Source organism: Podarcis melisellensis (genome assembly GCF_964234715.1).
Source record: "Podarcis melisellensis genome assembly, chromosome: 15".
NCBI classification, from domain to species: Eukaryota; Metazoa; Chordata; class Lepidosauria; order Squamata; family Lacertidae; genus Podarcis; species Podarcis melisellensis.
Genome location: NC_138532.1, coordinates 11607110 through 11626360, shown reverse-complemented (window position 1 = coordinate 11626360; position 19251 = coordinate 11607110). Strand labels below are relative to the sequence as shown.

The following is a 19251-nucleotide window of genomic DNA, read 5'->3' as shown; positions in this document are numbered from 1 at the left end:
TCTTTTCCATGTGGTCATGTGATCTTTTTCACGTAGCCTTTGGCTTATATGCCATTAAGCTCTTTGAGTCAAGAGCCTGCCCTATCGTACTTAGTAGTGCACCATTCAGTGATGGTTGTAACAACAAAACAACAGACTTTTTAGGGTTGTAGCATCTGTCCTTTCGAATGCCTTCCCCAGAGTTAGGCACCAGACTTTTCAGTACCTGCTTGAATAACTTTTTCACACAGCCTTTCATTAAGTTGAAATTGTTCTCAGTCTGCACCTGCACTGGAATTGTTTTAAATATGTTTGTATTATTAAAGGTAAAGGGACCCCTGACTATTAGGTCTAGTCGTGGCCGACTTTGGGGTTGCTGCGTTCATCTCGCTTTATTGGCCGAGGGAGCCGGCGTACAGCTTCCAGGTCATGTAGCCAGCATGACTAAGCCACTTCTGGCGAACCAGAGCAGCGCACGGAAACACTGTTTACCTTCCTGCCGGAGCGGTACCTATTTATCTACTTGCACTTTGACGTGCTTTTGAACTGCTAGGTTGGCAAGAGCAGGGACCAAGCAACAGGAGCTCACCCCGTGGTGGGGATTCGAACTGCCGACCTTCTGATCGGCAAGTCCTAGGCTCTGTGGTTTAACCCACAGCGCCACCCGCGTCCCTGTTTGTATTATCACCACATGCCATTTGCTGCCCTGGGCTCTTTTGGGAAGAAAGGCAGAATATAATTTTAATAATAATGAAATAAGCGGTAGGGTTTTCTTTTGATACATGGTGCCCTTGAATGTAGAGTTAAAGCATACCAGTTTCTGTAGCTTAAACGGGGAGTAAAATGACCTCCCAGCTTTGGTTCTCTTCCACCCAGAGGATGTGGTTGACATTTATTTTTCTGCAGACTGCTCAAGCAAGCTGGTGAGACTTCAGCCGTCAGCCTTCCGAGATAACAGTTAAATCTTATCACTGTTTTCAATCTTTCTCGCTGTTTGCTCTATCTTTCATTTGTGTCTTCTTTTCTAGGTACCGGGGATTAATTCTTGTGTTGACGTTCCTGTGTTATACCACTTTCCATCTCTCACGGAAGCCCATCAGTATAGTAAAGGTACGTAGCATCGGTCCCCAGGGGTGAGGGGCTATCTTCATAGCTGTCAACTTACAGATTTGAAAATAAGGGACCAGCCGCCTCAAAAATAAGGGATCAGCAGCCAAAATAAGGGTTCAACAATTACTTTGATAACATACATATTTTGTTGCGTGCAAATGGCTTTAGATACCTATTAGGTCCATAAATTACCATATAGCATATATTCAACACAAAAACCAGCAACAATTTGTTGTTGACAAAGCACAGCTCGACACAGAAAGGGCTCCATTACCTTCAGTAGCTTATTTAAGGGACATCATCAATAAGAGACAGCAGCGGGACATGGCACTGGGATAAGGGACTGTCCTGCCAAATAAGGGACGCTTGACAGCTATGTATCTTTGGACACAAGGGGGGGCATGCAGGTTTCCATGGGAAGAAGCCCCATTGAATTTTAGTGAGATCCACTTCCAAGTAAACATTCACTGGCTTCAGCTGTAAGCAGGATATTTGAGCTCGCCCCTTCTTCCACTTCCCTCCTGTTCCTCTGGTGTATCCCCGTAATGTTTTCTAGATTGTAAGCCCCGGGGGGCAGGGACCTGTTCTCTTGTGCCCTTTAAAATTGCATCTGTACTGATGGTGCTGTATGAAACCACCATGCCTGGGAATTTGGTGTATGGCCTGTCCCTTTTTATATATTAGTTTTTATTAGTTTCCCAAATTTGATCCCAATTGCTGATCCCATGCTGTTTGAATGGCAATGCCCCCTCAAATATTTTATTGGTGGTCCAAAGGGACCACATCCCCTAGGAGTTGGCTCCCATTTCCTGTCATGAGAGGGGTTTCATTCCCTTTGAACAGGTTCAGAGTACATTTCCGAGCACAATTCAAAGCATTGGTGCTGACCTTTAAAGCCCTAAATGGTCTCGGTCCTGTATACCTGAAGGAGCGTCTCCACCCCCATCGTTCAGTCCGGACACTGAGGTCCAGCTCCGAGGGCCTTCTGGCGGTTCCCTCACTGCGAGAAGTGAGGTTACAGGGAACCTTCTTGGTAGTGGCACCCGCCCTGTGGAACGCCCTTCCTTCACATGTGAAGGAAATAAGCAGCTATCCTATCTTTAAAAGACATCTGAAGGCAGCCCTGTTTAGGGACGTTTTTAATATTTAATGCTGTATTGTTTTTAATACTCGATTGGGAGCCGCCCAGAGTGGCTGGGGAAACTCAGCCGGATGGGTGGGGTATAAATAATAAATTAATTAAAAAAAGAGTCTCAGCGACCTCCTGGATTCCAACTTGCCCCTAGAATCTTGAGTGGCTTTTGTAGGTAGGAGTGCTTAAGCCCAGTTTAGGCTGCTTAGCTAGGGCTATTCCTGGCCTCAATTGTCCATACTCTGGTGACCTCCCATCTGACTACTGCATTGGGCAGGGCTGCTGTTAAAGACATTCTGAAGGCTACAGCTAGTGCAGCATGGTTTTATGGTGATTTTTCAATTGTTCCATTTCCTGCCGATTGTTTCTATGTACACCTCTTAGAAATGTGTATAATTAGGCGGTATAGAAATGTCTTAAGTAAGTACATACACTGAGGTCCAGCTCTGAGGGCCTTCTGGCGGTTCCCTCACTGCGAGAGGCCAAGTTACAGGGAACCAGGCAGAGGGCCTTCTCGGTAGTGGCGCCCGCCCTGTGGAACGCCCTCCCATCAGATGTCAAAGCGATAAACAACTACCTGACATTCAGAAGACATCTGAAGGCAGCCCTGTTCAGGGAAGTTTTTAATATGTGACATTTTAGTGTATTTTTCATCTTTGTTGGAAGCCGCCCAGAGTGGCTGGGGAAACCCAGCCAGATTGGCAGGGTACAAATAATAAATTATTATTATTATTATTATTATTATTATTATTATTATTATTATTAAAACATAACTGCTGGGCTGGTAAGTGGGGCAGCCCGATGGGGCCATGTGTTGCTGATCCCAAAACCTCTGCCCTGACTGTCAGTGAGCTACCAGACCAAATTCAAGGCATTGGTGCTAATTGTTAAAGCCCTTAATGGTCTGGGACCAAGGACCTAAAAGTGTGCCATCCCCACTATTTGCAACCCCTACGTTTGGCAAGTGAAACCTTGTTGGCAGTGCCACCACCGGAGGCTGCCCAGTCAGTGTTGACCCATGACAGGGCCTTTTCATTGGTTGCTCCCCATTTCTAGAATGTTCCCCTCAGTGAGGTGCATCTGACTCCCTCATTATTGACTTCAATGAGATATTTTAAAACATCCCTATTTACCCAGGCATTTGGTGGCTGAAGCATGCCGCTCCTGGCAGCCCCGAAATCACCTGTGGAGATAATGCTTTGAAACTGTGTTCACTGTTGTTTTAAATTCATAGAATCATAGAGTTGTAGAGTTGGAAGGGACTATGACAATTGTCAGGTCCAGCCCCCCTCCAATGCAGGAATATTTTGCCCAATGTTTTTCTCACCCTGGGTTCTTTGGGGAGGATGTAAATTTAATGAATGAATAAAGAATCTCTGACTCTGTTCTCTCTCTGTGTGTGTCTGTGTGTTTTCTCCCCAGAGTGAACTGCACTATAACTGTTCTTCACGGGGACCCAATCCGCACAATGAAACAAACAGCACTACGTGGTGTGACTGGAAGCCTTTTGGTAAGGCTGCATTGGTTTTCTGCTGTATCTTTCCCCAGAAGAGCAAACATACACCCTCTCTTGGCCTTCCTAAAGTGATGGAGGACAGGGCAAAATTGTGCAGCATACAGCACTGTAAGGTGGGGAAGGACCATAGGTCCATGACAGAGCAATTGCTTTGCAGGTAAAGGGTCGCAGGGTCAGTTCCTGACACCTCCAGGTAGGACTGGCAAAGCTTCGAGAGTCAGTGTAGTACAGACAGTACAGTGGTACCTCGCAAGACGAATGCCTCGTAAGACGAAAAACTCGCAAGACGAAAGAGTTTTTCGTTCTTTGAGTTGCTTCGCAAGACAAATTTCCCTATGGGCTTGCTTCACAAGATGAAAACGTCTTAGAAAATGTATGTACAGTACATTTTCAATGCATTCCTATGGGAATCCGTGCTTCGCAAGACGAAAAATTCACAAGACGAATAAACTTGCAGAACGAATTAATTCGTCTTGCGAGGTACCACTGTATTCAGCTTGATGAACCGATGGTCTGAGCTTGGTAGAAAACAACTTTCTGTGTTGGTGGATATGGAAAAGCTATTTGTGACTTCCGCAACTTGGACATGTGGCTTTCAGAATTGTCGTCTGGAAAACAGCTGGAGTGTTGTTCCTTCTTTGACCCTCCTGCTTTCCACAGACTCTTGAGTTATGGGCTGTATCAAGAGTCCTTTTCCTGGAAACCTCAGGTGACTAGGCAGCCTTTATGGCCAACTTAGGCTCTCTGATCCCAACTGATTCATATGCAGTAACCGGAACGGGATGCCTTGAGGGCCAGCAGTTTATTCTGATGTGATTAGCAACCTTGGCGTATCTTATCTGCGTTTGTTTGCAATGTCATTGTGGAGCCTCATTAGCAGATTGGTTGCAGGTTGGTTCCCACTGTGCAGTCAGGCTTTCCACAGATATATTTATACAGTGAAATTTCAGTGTAAACTACCTTTACAGAGCTGCTTAGGCAAAAAGACACAGGTCCCCGTCTGCAAGGAATAGGCAATAGGTGAAACAGCAGTGGGAGGGAGGGAGAGTTGGGAAACTGCCGTTTTTATATATTCAAAATTATAACAAGACATATTATCCAAAAACATATCTTCCTTGCCCCCCCATTTTTCCTCCCTCGCCCCCCACAAAACCCACCCCCACCCCCCGACTTCCCTCAGTTCCAGTCTTTGATTTCTCTAAGAATGCTGTTTTCTGCATGTTACAAAGTTGTATAGATCCTCAAACTATTTAGCTGATTATTATCAATAAAAAGTTTATGAATGTTTATTCAAAACCTGCCAAGGAGTCCAGTTCACTTTGTTGCGTCTTCAGATACTTTGTAAAGGGTTCTCATTCATCCTTAAAGTCACAGTTATCCTTGTCCCGTAGCTTATATGTCAGTTTTGCCAGTTCTGCATAATCCATCAATTTTCTTGCCATGATTCTTTAGTTGGGGTTTCTTCAGTCTTCCATCCTTGTGCTACCAGAACTCTCGCAGCCGTTGTCGCATACGTGAAGATGTTTTTCAACTTTTTTGGCAGGTCTTTCCCTACAATCCCCAACAAAAATGCCTCGGGTTTTTTAACAAATGTTAAACGGAACATTTGTTTAAAAAATTTTAAATGGAACATTTTCTTCAATTCGTAGTATATCATTTCCCGAGAGTTGGGAAACTGCCTTAAGCTGTCTTTCACCATGTGCCCATTTGACCCAGTACTGTCCATTATTATTATTTCTTGAATTTATATATTGCCCTATACATGGCTGACAGTGGGTCTCCGGCCAAGGTCTTTCGCAGCACCGGGAGATTTTCTGGATGCAAAGCATGTGCTCTTAAGTGCAGGCAAATGCAGTCAAGTGTGCGTCCAGGTTATACTGAGAATGGGGAATTAAAAAGGCAAACAAACAGCCACATGGACAAGGTGCATTTTGAAGGAGGGGAGAAAGCTGCTGCCGTCCATATGCTTGGAAGAGAAGTTCCATTTATCGGATGCAGCAAGGAGAATGGGCTGCAAGGGAGGCTCGTCTGTACAACAGCCCTGAAAGGGAGGCTCCCTGTGTTTCCATTATGCAGCTGCAACCTTGATGCATGCATGGCTGCATTTGCCTACACTTAAGAGCACACGCTTTGCATCCAGAAAAGAAATGGAGAGGTGGAACGCACACATGTGTTGACATTTTAAAAAAGCCTGTGCTATAGCCCTGCTGGGGACGCGGGTGGCACTGTGGGTTAAACCACAGAGCCTAGGACTTGCCGATCAGAAGGTCGGCGGTTTGAATCCCCGTGACGGGGTGAGCTCCTGTTGCTCGGTCCCTGCTCCTGCCAACCTAGCAGTTCAAAAGCATGTCAAAGTGCAAGTAGATAAATAGGTACCGCTCAGGTGGGAAGGTAAACGGTGTTTCTGTGCGCTGCTCTGGTTCATCAGAAGCGGCTTAGTCATGCTGGCCCCATGACCCAGAAGCTGTACGCCGGCTCCCTTGGCCAATAAAGCGAGATGAGCGCCGCAACCCCAGTCAGCCATGACTGGACCTAATGGTCAGGGTCCCTTTACCTTTACCTTATAGCCCTACTGGGACTGTACCACTTCAGAGTGCAGCTAAGAGAACAGTGCCCAGGAGTTGACCTGGAAACCTTGAAGGTCAGAAATTCGTAAGACCAAAACGTGTGATATTCTGCTCCAAAATTTTGTGTGGCTGATCAGCAGCCAGGAACTGCTCTTCCTTGCCCGCTGCAAAAATGGAAAAAAAAGGGGGGAGCCAGCTGCCTCAATACAGGAACCTGCGTGACCTTGATACTTCTTTTGCCCAGTGGGGTACGGCTGCCACTGAACTTAACCCATACCATTCCTTCTTCCAGATCAGGACAACTACAAAGAACTCTTTGGAGCCCTGGATAATGCGTTCCTGGTTGCCTACGCTATAGGAATGTACATCAGGTATGTACTCATAATGCTGGAAGGAAAGAAATGACACGTTTACTTGTTTATTTCATTTATCTACCACCTTGATCTTCCAAGGAGCTCAAGGGGGTGTACATGGGTCTCCTCCCCATTTCACCCTCACAACAACCCTTTGAGGTAGGTTAGGCCAAGAAATGGTGACGGGCCCAAGGTTGCCCAGTGAGATTCATGGCTGAGTGGGGAATCGAACCCTGATCTCCCAACACTCTAACAACCATTACTCCACCCTGGATCTCTAGTGTGCACTGAGTTTGTATAGATCTACAGTTGAAGTCAGAGGGACGCGGGTGGCGCTGTGGGTTAAAGCACAGAGCCTAGGACTTGCCGATCAGAAGGTCGGCGGTTCGAATCCCCGCAAGAGGGTGAGCTCCCGTTGCTCGGTTCCTGCTCCTGCCAACCTAGCAGTTCAAAAGCACGTCAAAATGCAAGGAGATAAATAGGTACCACTCCAGCGGGAAGGTAAACGGCATTTCTGTGCGCTGCTCTGGTTCGCCAGAAGCGGTTTAGTCATGCTGGCCACATGACCCGGAAGCTGTACACTGGCTCCCTCAGCCAATAAAGCAAGATGAGCGTCACAACCCCAGAGTCGGTCACAACTGGACCTAATGGTCAGGGGAACCTTTACCTTACAGTTAAAGTCATAAGCATGCCTGCTTAAAAGGCTCTGTTGGTTCCATAGGGCACATTCCTTAATGCTGCAATCCTGTGCACATTTAATAGGGAGTAATTCCCACGGAACACAGTGGGATTCAGGCCCCATCTGCACTGTGCATTTAAAGCAGTATCATGCCGCTATAAAGAACCATGGATTCCCCCAAAGAATCCTGGGAACTGTAGTTTGTTAAGGGCAATGGGAATTGTTAAGACACATGTGTCCTACCCCGGGGGGGGGGGGATAGGAATCAGATCTAGCAAGGCAATCCTTGTGATCTTAATTTCACCTGCTCCTTCAGTGGCATTTGCAATTTAGATTTGGTCTTGGTTTACCTACACAACAGGTGGGGGACCTTTATCCTTAGCCCACATTCTAGTGGTGGGCAGTGCCAAAGACAAAAGCGTGCTGAGCAATGAACGTTGACCTTTGCTACAGTAGGTTAGTTTCTACAAACATGCAATGTTCTCTCTCCTGGCAAGCTGGAAGCATGGTCAGAGTTCAAGGACATAGTCCAGCCAGGCAAAAAAATAACCACTCAAGTAGAATGCAAAGCAGGGCTAGTGGTTTGGGAGGGGGCGTGGTCTGATGAGATCCCCAAGGGTTAGGCAGAGAGGCCTTAAGGGCCGGATATGGCCCCAGCCTCTTTCTCATCTACAGGCCCTGCCTGTGACCAACCACCGGCTTATGGACTTCAGTATCCCGGCTGTTGTTAAAAGGTCTCAAACAACCCAAGGGGTGCTCTTAGGACAAATCCATAATATTTGATTACTTTGGCATGGCATGGCAGGTGCCAGCCGCACCGACAGCAATCAGCTCACCTCTTAAACCACGCAGGAAACCGATCAGAGATATAGAATTCCCATAAACATGGTCATAACTGCAGGCAGATAAGAAATCTGCTAATGGAGGTCTCGAGACGTCAACAGGACTCTTGTCCACATGATGGATCCTGTTTGCTCTCTTGTCTCCTAAGTAGTTATTAAATAGTTCCATGGGGTTATTTCCAGGGCTGTATATATGCCATTTTTATCACCATGGGCCAGCTTAATTGACCAGGCCAGGGCATTGCAAAATTTGTGTCCTTCCTCAAAGACAAAGGGCGTCACAACCACATTGCAGCCACGACGACTTCACTTCTGATGCTCCTCTGTCGGTGTGGAAAATGCGACATGGGAAATAGCTGTGTTGTTGACGATGGTTTCCCAGAAGATTGTGGGAAGAAGCAACACCAGCTTCCGTTACCACCGCAGTTACTCCTTTAATTTAAGCGGTCCTAAGCTGTTTCCACATTCATTTCTGGTTGGGCACTGATCCTTGAGAAGTGGCTGTTGTGTTTCATGTGCTCTTCCTTCCTGTCTCCCACAGTGGGGTCTTTGGTGAGCGCCTCCCATTGCGCTACTATCTGTCTGGAGGAATGTTGCTGAGTGGGTTGTTCACTGCCTTATTTGGATTGGGCTACTACTGGAACATCCATGAACTGTGGTATTTTGTTCTCGTACAGGTACGGAGATACATCACGCTTGCCCACTAAGTTCTCTAGAGCTGTTTCCTTTTCTTACTATGGGGTCTCTGAGCAGGTCTCGTATCATCTGTTGTGCTCCAGAGGTGGGTCTCCCAAGGAGCTAGGGTCCAAGGCCCAGGAGGCCTGCTCTTATCTGCTTCTATCAAGGGTTCTTCTAGACCAGCTGTTTTTGAACTACAACTCCCATCAGCCCTAGCTAGCAGGACCAGTGGCCAGGGAACTGTAGTCCTAAAATAGCTGGAGACCCAAGTTTGAGAAACCCTAGGCTAGATGGCCGACTGTGATTCTGTAGGTCTTTGCAGTTCACACAGAAAGTGAGGAGGGTTCTTGGGGAAATAATCTTTCGGATAATGAGAGGGACATATCCGTAGACCCAACATAGCTTTCTCTTGAAGCAGGTGGTAGACAGATGGACCTGGCTGTCAGCCTGATTGCCCATTTCCCAAGGTGGAACAACTCACAGCATGAGGATCCATCTTGGTTCTGGGTTCCACATGGGGGAAAGGGTGTCAGGAGTTCAGCCTACACTCGAGTAGGACCCTGGCAGAGACACATGCCCGACTGGCATGTTCCCTCCCTCCTGGTCGATCGTTCGGTAGCTTCATGAGCTTTCTTCAGCCCGAACATCATAGCAACCGATGCCAACCAACACCGGCACACTTAGGGATCTGCAGAGTTTGCGCAATTTGTGTAACAGAACCTCAGCAACTCAGCATTTTGGCTAATCTACTTTATTTACATATAAACACACACGGAGCACTGCAACATGGCTCCCTCTCTCTCTAGCATCAGACAGCAAAGAGAAAAAGAACAAAGGACAATAGTCCCACTTCACGGAACACAGTAACACAAACATCCTGCCTCCGTCACTTCCCACTCTGTGGGGTCAAAACATATACCGTCATGTGAAAGACAACAATCCCATGACTGCAATCATGGATCAGGAATTCTAACAAAGAGAAGCCAACCAATTCCCCCCTGACAGCTGTCCCAAGTTTCCCGATACACTGGAATGTGTGCACCTTTGTGTATGGGTCCTAGTCTCCAGTTAAAGGACAGTAGGACAGGGACTTGATTCTTCCTGGGCCCCTTCAGAACTGGCTTTGAAACCAATTGCAAAAAAAGAAGAAAGGATTTATTCTATGGATTTGAAAGCGTTGCTAGCCTGATTTAATATAAAGTGGCTTATTGCACACCCTCATCTGGGAAAGGGCCGTAGCTCAAGGACAGAGCTGCTTTGCATCAGAAGGTCACAGGTTCAATCCCCTGGAAAAGACCCCTGCCTGCAACCCTGGAGAGCAGCTGCCAGTCAGTGCAGGCGTTATTAAATGCACCGGTGGTTTGATTTCATGTGAAGTGGCTTCTAGGGCTCCTCTCATTAACCTTCTAAGTTAGATTGTGATTATCTTTTGCCTAGGTCAGCTTCCTCCTTTCCTCCTCCTCTTGTCAGCCCCGCTGGCAAAAATAAATTGCAATCTCCTTGGGGCAGGCACCTCTCTCCACCATAACCATATGCACTGATGGAGCTGTATAAAGAATGTAATCATCAAGTACCTGTAGCCTTTATGCAGAACCTGGTTGTCAGGTTTCCCCCCTCTGACCTTCCTTGCTCGATGAACTTTTGAGTGGGTGGTTTGCCCCTCCTCTACTCCATTTGCTTCCTCCTGGGAAAACAGTTTCTGATGCTCAGCTCTGTGGATTTCATAGTCACATGCACTGCAGTCTGGGCATACAGAAACCTGATATATTTAGCCGTTGGAATAACTTAGAGAAAGATGCAGTATATTTTCCCATCCCAGCTGAGCCTGTCTGTCTGAGTGACACACACTGTAGTCAGTTGAGAGGTTATTGTGTTTGATGACGCAGGAACTCCTGGATGTGGTGCTTCTGTTTTTGTCTGAACTTCTCAGCCCCACTCTTATGCATATTTCAAAATCGATGATTCAGTAAGTTTCCACCCAACCAGTATTACTTTTGTGGCAGTCCTCACCGACACTTTTTTCAATATCTGAGTACTGGCACTTTATTACCGTACCTTAAAAGCGCTGCACTTAAGTACCCTGGCATTTTTGAGAGATACAGTCATACCTTGGGTTACAGACCCTTCAGGTTGCGTTTTTTCAGGTTACCGACTGCCAAAACCAGGAAGTACCAGAACAGGTTACTTCCGGGTTTCGGCGGTCGCGCATGTGCAGAAACGGTGCGGGTTGCGGACGCTGCAGATTGCGAACGTGCATGGATCATGTTCTCAACCCAAGCGTCCACTTAACTTTGCTTTCTGTTGTTGTTGTTGTTAACAACAACAGTAATAAAAATTTATACCCTGCCCATCTGCCTGAGTTTCCTCAGCCACTCTGGGCGGCTCCCAACAGAATATTAAAAACACAATAAAACATCAGACATTAAAAACTTCCCTGTCAATGTATATTTCCCAGAGCAGTGTACTTACAATTAAGAACAACCCACATGCAATATGGGAAACCCCAGTAGCACACTTGGAAATTAAAAATAAGAAAGAAACAGGCTGGGATCTGACAAGCAGCTGAGCTGAAACAGTTTGTACTGAAGACACAACAGCAAAGAAAGAAATACCTTAACTTACTTCAAAAAGAAAACAGGAAGAGATCCTTTAATTTTCATTGCTTCTGCTCATTGATCAGACGGATGTTTGGAAATTATGCGGCAAATTTTCTTGTGAGAAAATACATATAGTGAATTGTCATGGGATGGCTATGCCAAAGAAAGCAGATCAGGTAATAAATAATAATAATAATAATAATAATAATAATAATAATAATAATAATAATAATATCCTATGGGCCTCTGATGGGAGAGAATTTCAGAGCTTTGGGTATAACAGAGCACTTTCCGTGTGGATGTCACTCCAATTGCCATGTGAGATAGAATTTTAAGACCAATCATCCCTGGAATATCTTAAATGTCAGGGGATTTACATCTGAAGAGCGTGAGTGCTTTTCAACTGATTGATTGCATACCAAGCATTTTCTTTAAGTTGTTGACCAAAGCATGATATCACATAGAATTTAATAAACGTATCCACACTGTGGTAATCACTTGTATATAAGACCCCCAAACTTCTTCAAACAGTAGCTTCAAAAGTTAAGCTTGCGACTGTTCCCCTTCAGTTTTGATCTCTGTCACTAAACTTTGTCCCCACTGCTCAATTAACTAAAGCTGTTGGTTTGACTCGAGCGATTCATTCATTGATTAATTAACTTATGGAAAAATCCAATACAAGCATTAGTAAGCAATTTCTCGGAGTGATACCTGCGTCCTTATATAACTCCAGTGAATCATTCCATAATGAGCTCGTTTACACTGTTTCCTGGGTGTGGTCCTTTCTTTGCTGGCTATTAACATAAAAAGCACAGCTGAAACCTGATCAGGAAATCCATAGTCCATAGCCTGATGTTATTCCTTAAGCATTCCAAAGATTGTTTATGTTTTCAAGGACATCACATGTCTACCTGCTCTCAAATTTTTGATTGCCACTTAAAAAAACAACTTAATTTATACTTTAAAAGCTTATATTGAGCAGGCTGTGCCACTGATACCAGGGCCAACCAATCAATGTTGAGCAACCTTGAGAAGGTTTTGCCATGAAGACTCAGGCCAACCAATCATCTCTGAGCTCTGGTGGTTTTGTGACAGGTCACAGGGGCTGGCCAATCAACATCGTGCACCTGAAAACCAGGATGGGTATCCCCTAAGCTTGAGCCAAGGGAAGAAAGTAGTTTCTTTGAGGGAAGAAAGCTTAACTCCTTAGCATCTCCGTGTAGTGCTCAGAGAGAACTTTTCCTGAAACCCTAGAGAGCTGGTTGGGCAAGGCGTTCCATTGTTCTTCCTTCCCAATTGAAACTGGCTCTGGGATAAGTCATGTTAATCTTCTCCTCCCACTCCTTCATGGATTGAACTTCACAACTGGTTTGGGTGGTAGCCCAGCCAGGTTTTGCTCACCGGGAAGTCTAGAATGAAGAGAGGCGAGATGCATCCCGGAAACACCCCCAAATTCGAGTTGACTCAGAAAACCAGGATCCCTGGCTTGCTTACTTGGGAATGAGCAGTTAGGAAGACTTTGTTCCTGCAGCTCTTTTGGGGGTGTGTACAATCAGTTGCCAGGGGACTGAGTTTAGCTATCCTGATGGTCTTGGTGTAGAGCTAAACTAGATGAGGCACTGTAACACAATAATTGTGTGCATGGCTTTTTAAAATACATCACAGGTGGAAGAGGGGGTCAGGTTGGAATTGGACCATGGCTTAAGGGTACAGTGGTACCTTGGTTCTCAAACTTAATCCATTCCAGAAGTCCAATCCAAAGCAGCTCTGTGAGGGGAACAGGAGAACTCTCCTCACATTTCCCAGAATTTTTTGGGAGGAAGCCATTATTATTTAAAATGGTATGATGCTGCTTTATATGCATAGTGCAGATGGGGCCTAGCATTAGATACAACCCATTAGTTACAACCCATTGTTTTTCTTATAATGATAAGGCATTGTGCATAATGCTAACTTTGGCTTAACTAGCTGTGTTTTTTTCCTCTCCTGCTCCTTCCACCCACCCACTAGGTCCTCAATGGCTTGGCGCAAACAACGGGATGGCCGTCTGTAGTGACATGTGTTGGCAACTGGTTTGGAAAGGGGAAGTGAGTCTCGTTTCCTAATACTGTATCTGTCGAACTGTGTCTTGTGGGTGGTTGTTTTGCTTTCAAGTGCCAATTGCTTAATCCTCATCCCAGGAGGAAGTACCAGATTTATTCCCTTGCCAAAATGGAAAATATCACCCTGCGCTGGAAAATGAGGGAGTGACCTGATTATGGCACCATCATGGGGCTTAAAAAAAAAAATGCATATGCATTCCTGCCTTTTTGTGAAAGGCATTATGTTAGATGTTTGATGGTGTGTATGTGTTTTTCAAAATAGCTTTTTGATGTACTCCATCCAGAGTAATGGGGTAGCATGAAAGTACAGTTAATAAACCAGTAATATAAAATCAATGACTTGGAGTATCTTCACAAAAACCTTGTGAGGCAGGCTAGGCTGAGCGATAACAACTTGCATGAAGCCAGCTAGTGAGCTTCATGGCTGGGCAGAGATTTGAACCGGGATTGCCTGAATTCCCAATTTGGCAACCCTCTGCTCATTAAACGATTCTGGTATCAGACCTGAGCTGTGGACAGCAGACAGAGGTGAGCCCAGGACCTGAGAAGTGGGAGCTATGGGTCACCCCAGTAGTCAGGACCAAAGGGCAAACAAGCAGGGTTGAGGGAGGAGCAACCTTGAATCATGGTTTGCAATCAGTGGTCAAACCAGAATGAGAAACCATGGGTTTGCAGACCATGATTTGTGAATTCAGACACTATACCAAACCATAGTTTAAGTTTTGGTAAGCATGGTTTGGACACCATTTCTGAATGGAGCCTGAGGGTTTACAATTAGCGATAACAGTCTGAACCAGAAAGCGTGGTTTAATAGGGGTTGGCAAGCCACGCTTTGTGCTAGCTATGGTTGGGAATGATGTTTTAATGGACAAACCATAGCTAAAGGCACTGTTTCTCAAAAGGTTGCTGTGCCATGGAAGCAGGAGTGAACTTCAGAAGCTAAAAGCTGATAGGAGGGAAACTGTGGTTTGCCAGCTGCATGCTCAGAAACTCAAGCTGTGGTTTTGGTTCTAAACTATGATCGGTGTAGACTTTGGACTTGCTGTCTGAACTGAACCATGTCCTTCCTATCTTACCAGACGAGGCTTCATCATGGGCATCTGGAATTCACACACATCTGTCGGAAACATTTTAGGATCCCTGATTGCTGGTGCCTGGGTTTCAAATGCCTGGGGCCTGTCATTCATCGTTCCTGGGATCATCATAGCCAGCATGGGCGTCATCTGCTTCTTGTTCCTCATTGAATGTGAGTGCACACAAACACACTTGGCAAAATTGGAGGCACGTGGGTACAGGAACACAAACAGGAATGAAGTCTGGCAGCAGCAGAAAAAAACCACTCCCTTAAAATCCAAGAGAGTTCAGGAAGTGTTGCCCTCTCTCTGATTTGACTTTATGACAATAGCATTATGTGATTATGTGTTGTTGTTGTTAAGCCAACTCAGAGTGAGGGCAAATGCTTTCTGCCCTCACTCTGGAGCCTGGTAGGTAAAACAACTGGTGCCTAGCAAGAGCCAGGACTCCCAGGAGTGTGACCTCCTGTCACCAGTCACATAGAAGAGGAGGTGAAGACAGTAGCAGAAAAACATAAGGAGGGGCCAGCTTTGTGAAATCTTTTGTCTCGCCATCCCCCATCCCGAGCACTCCATTTTGATGCAAAAAAAGTTCTGATAATAATTTTTGGCTCGGCCCTATATGCACACCTGCCTACTCTTGTTTGAGAGTGCTTGGGTGCAAACCCAAGAAAGTAATTTCTGCTTTTATAAAATCCATGATATTTACTTCTGACTAAAGTGGTGGCGCTGCGGGTTAAAACACAGAGCCTAGGACTTGCCGATCAGAAGGTCAGCGGTTCGAATCCCAGCGACGGGGTGAGCTTTTGTTGCTCGGTCCCAGCTCCTGCCAGCCTAGCAGTTCGAAAACACGTCAAAGTGCAAGTAGATAAATAGGTACCGCACCGGCGGGAAGGTAAACGGCGTTTCCGCACGCTGCTTTGGTTCTCCAGAAGCGGCTTAGTCATGCTGGCCACATGACCCGGAAGCTGTACGCCTGCTCCCTCGGCCAATAAAGCGAGATGAGCGCTGCAACACCAGAGTCAGCCACGACTGGACCTAATGGTCAGGGGGTCCCTTTACCTTTTAAACTCCTTTAGGACCAGGGTGTTAGCCAGAGAGGGGATGCAGTTTATAAGCAATGCATGTTTAATACGTGCATATCTGGATAACATAGTTGTAGTAGGGAATAGCAATTCACCAAAGTGAGGGGGGTGAGAAGCAAAGAGAAGACCTGAATGCAAATGTCGGAATTGTCTCAAATAGCCTCGTAAAAGCCAAAACAATCAAATGGAATATGCATGTGGCTTATTGGACCATGCAGTGTTTAAAAGGCACAATAGAAACCCATAGCAGAATCACTGAGGCGGCAATGCACTAGTCTGTGTCAAATTGGGGAGCATTGCTTTTGACCCACATAGGACTTGAGAAGGGACATCTCTGAGCATCCCTGAATTTCATTTCATCAGCAGTAAACTAGCAGATGTTGCCGCCTAGTGGAAGAAAGCACTTTCTTCTCTGCCCTGGCAGGGATGTGCTTTTCTTTCTTTTTTTAATACAATTTTTATTAACAAACCAATCAAATCACATTAATTCCAAATTACAAAGCCAAATTTTTGTTGGGGGTACCCATACTTCGAGCTCAGAAAGGGATCCAAACATCTCTCTTGCTGCTCCTTTAATATTCACAGTTCTGTCCAAATAGTATTCACAGTTCTGTCCAATCTTCTCTTTATTGTTTTCCTCATCTTCTTGTTGTTGTCATATATTCCTTTCTTTGTGACCTCTGAAAGTCTCCACAAGCGGGTTGAAAACAAACGAGGGATGTGCTTTTCTTAGGGTGACCTCCTGCAAGAGAGGCTTTCTGTGCCTTCACAGAATAGGATGCTAGATTAGATGGACCACAGGTCTCATCCAGCCAGGCACTAATTACCTGATTTACAAACTGGAATATATTTGATAAAACATGCACCCCTGCTGTCATCTTGCTCCGAATGAAAGCTGTGCTTTTGTAATACAGTCTCCTCTCCACTTCAGATCCCGAAGACGTTGACTGCAGCCCTCCTCTCCATCACGTAAGTTTTGCACATTCCCCCCACCCACCCACTTACATTTCAATCCTATGCACATTTACTGGGGAGCAAGCACCATTCAATTTAATGAGACTTAGACTTTCCTCCACTAACAGCAAACAGCTGTTTCTTCTTCCTTTCAGTATGGAGAAGGGAGGGAGGGAGAAGGAAGTTGAGAGAGTCGATATCCTTTCTTCAAGGCTTACTCACAGTGGACTAGCATCATGTGCGGCTTTTATAATTTCAGATTTCAGCTTCTCATACATTGCTTCGGGAGCCCTTTGCTAAAAACTGTAGTAATCTGTGTAATGTTACGGTCCCCTTCTCTGCTTTCGGGTCAAACTCTGTGTTCTTCTTTGCCAAGAAAATGTTTTTCCTCCCGTCTCTCCCTTTCCCCCCACTTTCGCTTATGGGGGTTGTCAATTACATTGATTTTTTTCCAGTTTTTAATTTTTTAAGGAGCAGACATCTTACTTTTAACAGTCTCCTTTTATAGAAGAGTTTGGCGCTGCCTCGTCGGGGTTTGGGGGCATTTGCACCGGAGAGTGGATTAGCCCTTTTGCGCAGAGGTCCTCCCTGCATCTTTTTTAAAAAACATTTTATCTTTGGTTTTTAGTTTTTGGGAGGCCTCTTTTTTGCGCTGCCTTAGGCTCAGCCCTCAGGATCCCCCCCCCCAGGTCGGGGTGACTTACACCTTGCTCCTCGTTTCTCTCTCTGGTGTTGGGTCTGTCTTGAGTTAGCAGGAGCATAGATCCCCACCCGATCCTTTGGCTCGCTGCTCCAGAAGCCCCTCACTTGGTTTCCAACCCTCAGTATCTTGCACAGCCCTGCAGTCTCCCCTCTTTACCTCTCTGATCATTGCTGACGGAGTCTGATGGAGCTGAGGCTCTCCCATCTTCCTTATGAGCAGCTTCCTTGCTGCTAGAAGGAAAAACAAAATAAGCCAACTCTTTGGGCAAAAGATTCCTGCATTGAAAGGGGATTGGATTAGGATGACCCTCACGGTCCCTTCCAACTCTACAATGATTCTGTTCATTCATTCATTCCGTTTATACCCCTCCCTTCCTCCCAAAGGGCTCAACTGGACATACCTTCCTCACATAGTTGGCAACTCTCTCCATGATACAGTTGGGTCATTGACGCGTTCTCCCATCCACATGGGAGCTGCTCCTGCGCATCTGAGATGAGACCTAACCGGCTCTCTTCCCCCCAGCTAACGGCTGTACATCGAGCTGCTGTTAAAGGGCTGAGGACTGAGCATGCTCAGTAGCCACTGAATGCTGACTGGGAAGGAATGGCACATCCTGCAAAAGGGCATGGCTGGCTAGAATGCTGAAGCACCCAACATTGCAACACTTCCCCCCACCCCATAAATTTATTTATTTGGTTTTTCAGATTAAAGTTTTACAATCACATATCCAGCATACAACATGAAAACAAGATTCCAAAGAATCTCCTGGACTTCTCTCCTCCCCATTGTGGGTCCTATTGTTAGCCATTTCCTCCCACATCTTTTATGATGATCCAAATATTTTACATCTCCATTGTGTCCAAAATTGACCTGTAGACTACAAGTGAAATTCCAATCCTACTAACGGTTTCAACTGCTTACCATGGTCGTTAAGATAAGTTATAAATTTCCCCCATTCCTTGTTAAATTTTTGGTCTTCCTGATTTCTGATACTTCCGGTCAATTTAGCTATTTCAGCATCGTCCATTAACTTCACCTGCCATTCTTCTCTGGCAGGGACTTCATCTTCTTCCCATCTCTGGGCCAATAACACCCATGCAGCCGTGGTTGCATATGTAAATAGGATTTTCTGCTCCCTTGGGATTTTGGCACCTAGAATTCCTAAAAGGAGGGCTTCGGGGGGGTGTTTTAAAGAAAAAGTTATTTTAAACATTTTGACGCAGCTCCCACTTGTGTCAGCCCAATCCCAGGTCATAACTGGGAAAGGAGAGGCCTGGCTTGGAAGGAAGTACCATATCTCAGGAGCAGAACATCTGCTATGTACACAGAAGATCCGAGGTTCAATCCTTGGCATCTCTGGGGCAGTAGGGGCTGAGAGAGACCCCCCCATCTGAAGCCCCGGGGGCCAGCCACTCTAGAGGTAACAGAGCTGGATAGACCAGTGGTCCGACTCAATAAAGAGCAGCTGCTTCTGAGGGAAAGTTCGACAAATAGAAGGGTCATTTCTCGATCCAAACTCCTGAGGTGTTTTTATTTGTTTGTGTCTCTCTCAGACCGCCGGTTTGGAAGAGAAAGGTCTTGAGGCTGGCCACTCCATCAGCGACGGGAGCCTAAATATCTCCAGCAACAGCCGAGAAAACATTGTGGACATGTCGGAAGGTAGCAAAGAATCGACGGAAAACCGGGAAGCCATTAGTTTCATTGATGCCCTCCGGATACCTGTGAGTACGACCCCACAGGGGAGGGAGGGGTGAGTTGTAAGAGGCTAGTTGCAGTGGTAGAACTCCCTCTGTTTCAGTTTACTGCATTTATATCCCGGGGTGGGGAGAGAAGACTGGAAAGACGAGAAATTGAAATTGACAGGTGTGCAGTTGTGTGGAT

The 19251-nt window shown here is 45.8% G+C and overlaps 1 protein-coding gene across 5 annotated transcripts in view; it reads left to right on the top strand.

Moving 5' to 3' along the window:
• The window catches only part of SLC37A2 (solute carrier family 37 member 2), a 58891-nt gene that overhangs the window by 19003 nt on the left and 20637 nt on the right, over positions 1–19251 (top strand). For all 5 annotated transcript variants that reach the window (XR_014163353.1, XM_081890995.1, XM_081890996.1 and 2 more), the window contains exons 2-9: positions 1008–1089; positions 3644–3731; positions 6597–6675; positions 8720–8855; positions 13464–13540; positions 14635–14801; positions 16645–16682; positions 18924–19091. Coding sequence is in view for 4 of the 5 variants with exons in the window: in XM_081890995.1 (XP_081747121.1) it covers positions 1008–1089; positions 3644–3731; positions 6597–6675; positions 8720–8855; positions 13464–13540; positions 14635–14801; positions 16645–16682; positions 18924–19091 (835 nt within the window). In the remaining variant the exon portion in view is untranslated. The remainder of the gene's footprint in view (positions 1–1007; positions 1090–3643; positions 3732–6596; positions 6676–8719; positions 8856–13463; positions 13541–14634; positions 14802–16644; positions 16683–18923; positions 19092–19251) is intronic.